The sequence below is a fragment of the Centruroides vittatus genome, unplaced genomic scaffold (assembly GCF_030686945.1).
Source record: "Centruroides vittatus isolate TY-2023 unplaced genomic scaffold, ASM3068694v2 contig_521, whole genome shotgun sequence".
NCBI lineage: Eukaryota > Metazoa > Arthropoda > Arachnida > Scorpiones > Buthidae > Centruroides > Centruroides vittatus.
In genome coordinates, this window is record NW_027122305.1 from 1 (window position 1) to 6578 (window position 6578).

The 6578-nt window shown below is 39.4% G+C and overlaps 1 protein-coding gene across 1 annotated transcript; it reads left to right on the top strand.

Annotated features, from left to right (window-relative positions):
* Positions 1 to 862: 862 nt before the first annotated feature.
* Positions 863 to 1258, top strand: LOC136978389 (uncharacterized). The gene has a single exon (XM_067274090.1). The coding sequence runs from the start codon at positions 863 to 865 to the stop codon at positions 1256 to 1258; it is 396 nt and encodes a 131-aa protein (XP_067130191.1).
* The last annotated feature ends 5320 nt before the right edge of the window (positions 1259 to 6578 follow it).

A 6578-nucleotide genomic window follows, 5' to 3' on the forward strand; every position in this document is an offset into this window, starting at 1 on the left:
ATGTTAATCAATAATGTATTAATACGTGTGTAGACTCAGCTGAAGATCTTCGCCAATCCTTGGCAGTCATGGCAGTTGTAATCCGTTGCTTTTTATTGGTTTTTCTGCAAAGTTCATATACTCATATCGTGTGCATTTGATCATACTTTCTTTTACGTCTTCTTTGCATAATTTACAGTACCAACTGTTATTTTTATTTTTTTCTTATTTTTTTTATTTTACTGTTGTGATATTTTATTAGTTTCACTTTTCTTTGCACCAAGATTCTTTGATACGTTTTTGTTATTGAATTCTTCTATTTTATTCTCGAGCTTCTTTTTATAAGGACTTTCTATAAGAACAAGAAGGCAACTTATGTGTGGTATGTGCTGGCAGAGAGAGCATGATCATTCCATAGTTCCTTGCAAGATAAATGGCATGAATGTTCTTCGTGTGCGTCGAATAACCGTCTAAGATGAGAAGAACTTGACTGTTTTGCATCATGTTTGCAGTCTCATACACTTTATAAAATGTTTAAGCCATTCGACAAATAATGTACTCAAAATCCATCCGATTTCTGAACAACTGTACAACGTATTCAGTGGCTCTCCACACTTTAAAGTCATCTGTCATTCTTTTGCGTTTACATATGAGCTGCGTAAAATTTGACTTTTACGCAGCCCTGAAAATGGCTGTTGCCGGTCCCAAGCCCGGATAAAGGAGGAGGGTTGGCGTCAGGAAGGGCATCCGGCCGTAAAACATCTTGCCAAAACTACATGATGAGTCTCAGAAACTGTGATAGAAGGAGAACCCTGTAGGCGACGCGCAGCTAGATCGCCCTAATGCTGCGAAAAGTGGGCAAGGGCTACCTCACCAGTGGCGGATGAGGTTAAAGAAGCAAGCCCTACATGAGGAAAAGGTGTTGAGAGTGGGAACACTGAATGTGGGAAGTATGACGGGAAGAGGAATGGAGGTGGTGGATATGATGCGGAGAAAGAGGATTGATGTACTGTGCATGCAAGAAACGAGGTGGAGGGGAGACAAGGCGAAGGAACTTGGAGATAGATGTAAATTGTTTTATAGCAGTGCAAACAGGAATGGAAGAAATGGGGTTGGAATAGTGGTGGCTGGCAAGTGGAGGAGCGAGGTACTAGAGGTGTACAGGAGAGTTGATAGGATGATGCGAATGAAACTGAGTTTTGGAGATGATCTACTTGTGGTGTTTAGTGTGTACGCACCCCAGGTAGGATGTGCAACAGAGGAGAAAGAATGTTTTTAGAGTGAATTGGATGAAGAAATAAGGACACTGGAAGGAGGGGAGAGAGTAATAGTGGGAGGCGACTTCAATGGGCACATAGGGGGGCGGAACATGGGCTATGAAAGGATCCATGGAGGCCATGGGGTTGGGGAACCCAACAAGGAGGGGGAGAGTATATTGGGTTTTGCTGTGGCTTTTGATCTGGGGATTGTGAATTCGTTTTTCACCAAGCAGGAAAGTCATCTGATAACTTTCAACAGTGGGCCTCATAGTTCGCAGATTGACTATATCCTTACTAGACGAGAGCACCTTGCGACGGTGATAAACTGTAAGGTTATACCAACAGATCAGGTATCGGCGCAACATCGGTTGATGTGCATAGACATGAAGTTAAGAATGTATAGGAAAAGTGGAAATACATAGATGAAGAAAATCAAGTGGTTTCGTTTGAGGGAGGAGAGGGCGAGGGCTGAGTATGTGGAGAGGGTGCTGCTACAAATCTCGCAAGAATGGGAGGGAGTGCAGGACTGGTAAGCATATAATGCCCAGGCTATCAGGAACTGTGCGGAGGAGGTGCTTGGTGTAACATCTGGAAAGATTAGGGTGCAAAAGGAAGGTTGGTGGTGGAATGAAAATGTGCAACAAGTTGTTCAGGTAAAGAAGGAGGCAAAACGGAAGTGGGACAGGTCACGTACTGAGGAAGATAGATTTGCGTATAAAACGGCAAAGCGTGAAGCTAAGAGAGTAGTGGCCCAGGCAAAGGCAGGAGCATATGCGAATTTATACGAGGAGTTGGATACAAGGGAAGGACAGAAGAAAATATATCGTTTAGCCAAAATCAGGAATAGGGCAACGAAGGACATTTCGCATGTAAGGCAGATCAAGGACACGACGGGGACGGTCCTTCGAAGGGAGAACGATATAGAGAGGATGGAGGGCATACTTTAAGGGACTTTTGAATACAGAGAATGAAACAAAGAACAGAGAGGAAAAAGCCAAAACATGGGCATGGTACAGATGGTAACCAGAGAAGAAGTGGAAAGGGCCCTAAAGAGGATGAAGAACGGTAAAGCGGAGGGCCCGGATGGAATTCCTGTAGAGGTGTAAAAGTCATTGGGGAGGAAGGGCATTGACCTACTATGGGACCTATTCAAAAAAGTCTTTGAGCAGGAGGAAATACCTAACGAATGGAAAGAAAGTATACTTGTACCTATCTACAAAGGAAAAGGGGATGTTCAAGATTGTAAAAACTATAGAGGAATAAAGTTGATGTCCCACACGATGAAGATTTTGGAAAGGGTTTTGGACGGAAGGTTGAGAGCAGAGGTGACCATTGCAGGAGAGCAGTTTGGATTCATGCCAGGACGGTCAACAGTCGATGCCATTTTTGCCCTTCGGCAAATGTTAGAAAAATATTGGGAGAAGCAAACCCAGCTGCATATGGCATTCATTGACCTGGAGAAAGCTTACGATACGGTGCCTAGACAAGAACTCTGGAGGTGTCTAAGGGAAAAGCTACTTCCTGAAAAGTATGTTAGATTGATACAGGAACTGTATAGGGATGTGGCATCAAAGGTTAGGAGCTGTGTTGGAGTGTCCCGATGCTTCAAGGTGGGAGTTGGTTTACATCAAGGGTCAGCACTGAGCCCCTTCTTGTTTAACATGCTGATGGAGGTGATCACGGACGGGGTCAGAGAAGAGGCGCCTTGGACCATGTTGTATGCAGATGATATCGTTCTGTGCGCCGAGACTAAAGAGGAGCTGAGGGTTAAATTGGAAAGGTGGTTGGGCACGTTGGAAGGGAAAGGCTTGAGGGTGAGTAGGAGTAAAACAGTGTATATGTGTAGTGGGGAGGTGGATGGTGCCCGGGAGAGGGATCTGGAGTTGAGGGGAGACGTATTTCGCAGAGTCAATACCTTTAAGTACCTGGGGTCAACTGTGGCGGAGGATGGAGGTGTGGATAAGGAGGTGACAGGCAGGATTCAGGCTGGCTGGAGGAATTGGAGGGATATGTCAGGTGTGTTATGTGATAAGAGGGTGCCGCTTAGGTTGAAAGGGAAAGTTTATCGGGTGGTGGTGAGACCAGCTATGCTGTATGCTATTGAGACTGTGAGCTTGAGGAAAACCCATGTCAAAAGGATGGAGGTGGCAAAATGAGGATGCTCCGCTGGATGTGTGGGGTTACGAGAAGGGATCACATTCGAAATGAATGTGTGAGGGGGACTGTGAAAGTTACGAACATAGAAGCAAAGATACAGGAGGCAAGGTTGAAGTAGTTTGGTCATGTGGTACGAAAAGAAGAAGAGTATGTGGGAAGAAGGGTTATGCAGATGTCAGTGAGGGGTAGGAGGAGGCGGGGACGACCGCGAAGACGGTGGATGGATCTTGTGGCAGAGGACTTGAGAGAGAAGCATCTGAATGTGGAAACAGCCCAAGACAGGGAGCAGTGGAGGCGACTCATCAGAAACAGTGACCCTACATAGAGTGGGAAAAACTGAAGAAGAAGATATGCGCATGGGTGGCCAAATGCTTCAGCAGCATTCATACAGCAGATGCGTGTGGTGTTGATACCACGTTCGCTAATAGTGACAGCTGAAGCCTGGTGCTTTTTTTTTGGACCAAAATTTTACAAAGCTTATAAACCGTTATTATATTTTTTAATCGCTTCTTCCATATTTTCTATACTCCAAGAATTATATTTTCTTTTTGACATGTTGTTCTAAAAGTGAAGACAATTTAGTTTTAATTTGTTTTGAACTTTTGCAATTATTTTTGAAATCAGTAACTTAGTAAAAAATTAACAGTTTACAAATCGGTAATAGCTTATTGTGACATCCATCTAAAATGGTTTTCCTAAATCGTACCAGTACGTTTTAAGAACTTGCCTGGAGTACGAAATAGGCGCAACAGTCGACAAGTTTTACATTTGCCTCCAAAAAATTTTGACAACAAATTCTCATATATCATGACATTAGGTGAAATAACAAAAATACGCATTAATTCATTACAGATAGTTTTAAAAAACTTATACACGATCCAATTTGAAAAACGTTCTTACAAAATGTGCAAAAATATTACAGAAAAAGTTGAAAAAATTTACCTTTTCAATATTTTTGTCAGAAGCAGCGTAACAGCGTGTTGTCTGTCAGATGGTAATATGGCCGACTGTTATTTACTTTTTTTTGTCACTAAAGGCACTAATAGCTATTACTGGAGTCGAGATATAAGCGAAGTACGAATTAGGCGCAAGTACGAATTAAGCAAGTTTTCCCTAATTGTGCGAGAGGCACTGACCAAACACAGCTTGTTAACGCTGTAGCAACCACTCGACAGAAGTTGAAGAAGTTGTCCTCTCGACTTCTTTTGTTTCCTCCTATCAATCAGAGCCTAAAAGGAATATCGTTTCGGGAGTATTCAGACTGTTAAAGCCATTTCGACGCGGTGCCTGAACAGTCTTGAGGTTTCTGACTTTTTTCCTGGTAATCTGGAATGAAGACTGGCGTTTGAAGACCGATTAATGCGCTGCTAATGCTTTAATTACTCTTTAATACTCGATTTCAAACAATAAAAGTTAAAATTTAAATAAAATTGCATAATTATGTTAATTTTCTATTTTTCGAATCAAATACGTTTCCGTGTATCTTACCTGATTAAGAAAAAACTTTCAATCAATACCTATAAATTAGAGGCAATTTCTGTTGGTATGTAATTCATTATTCTTGATAAATTTATATATTTTTCTGCAAGTAAATTTAGAATAATATTTGAAAATTATTTATATATTAACGTTAAGTTTATATTTTAACACTACGTTAGATACAAGAGTCTTCACTCCGAATAATAACGTTACTGAAATGAAATTACATACGAAAAATCACAAAGTTAAAGTTAAAAATTGAAAAGTGAAAATGTGTAAAATTTTTAATTTCGAAGCTAAACATTATGAAAATTGCCAAAAATAAATATAATCAGGCATAAGTATAATAGAAATATTAAAAACGTAGCTGGTAATCGATCTGCCTAGTGTAATGTCTTCCAAAACAACTTTCTACGGGAAACTAACTTGTATTTAGATGTTTTAAACGTGAGAAATATTTTAAAAGGCCCACGTAGCGAGAGGATAAACGACACTCTACATTAGTTGAATTGAGTAATTCACTCGGCCACTTGTGGACCGATTGGTAGCGTCAAAAAATAAATGCCTCAGCAACAGGTCAAATGTATTATTTTCTAAGAATAAGTCTTTTTATAGACAATGAAGTAAAATGTAATTATAACATTAGCAAGACACTTGTCTAGTAGAGTATATTTCGAGAGTTATATATAAAACAACATATTGTTATCACAAGACATAATTACCCGAAACGGTCGGTATTATTTCGATAGTTGTCATAACGTGACCAAATATAAGGCAATTTATTAGTAAAACTTTGATTCCACTTAGCGCTTTTGTATTCTCGTAAGTGTTGCTGGAAAGCAGTTTACTTGTAGCGGTGAGTGCAGTTAATGAAACGACAACGTCAAATATTTTTCCTATGAATATCTAGTGTTAAATTATTAAATAATAATAAAACATATATAAACTATCTGCTGTGTAAGTGTCAAAAATAAACACGTGTTTCTTTACAATACATTTACACTACATTTCTTTACAATACGCTTATTGTAAATAAACACGTGTTTTTTTACAATAAGCGATAGAATCACGTAAAGCTTATGAAGATTAACTTAATTTATATTATTTTCCACGTTTTGCATTTTAGCATTTTCTTTTATATATTATGTAAATTTATTAAAAACAAAAAGTCCGAATTATATTGCGATAGGTACAATTTAAGGTCCTATATAGTAAAATATATCTAAATCGTCTGATTTGTATGAATTAATGACGATTTTGGAAGTTATTAGCATTTATATTTCGTTTATAAACTCATTCCTACAGTGAAAATTAAGATTCTTGTCAATTTATAATTTAAATAAAATATAACAACAGACGGCTCCATCAAACGATTACTGAGAAGTTAGTCAACTCGTTGCCGTATAATTTTAAATATCGACACATATCATATACATTTTATAGGTTATTTTATGTAATTGATAATATTAGCGAGGTTGAGGCAGATGTTTTCAACGCGAAAACGTGTAATTCGGACGTTCGGCGCCGCTTTACTGCATGACTAGAAGATCGACAATGGCGTTTGGAACGTCGGTGGAATCATGCTCGACATTCCAAAGGCCATTGTCTAACTTTTAGGCTTTCAGGAAAGCGGCGCCGAACATCTTAGGTACACGTTTACGCGTTGAAAACTTCGGCTCAACCTCGCTAATAAGAAAAAAGTAA

Bases quoted from the DNA above. Each gene is read 5' to 3' on its own strand.
- LOC136978389 (XM_067274090.1), top strand. From the start codon at position 863: ATGAGGTTAAAGAAGCAAGCCCTACATGAGGAAAAGGTGTTGAGAGTG.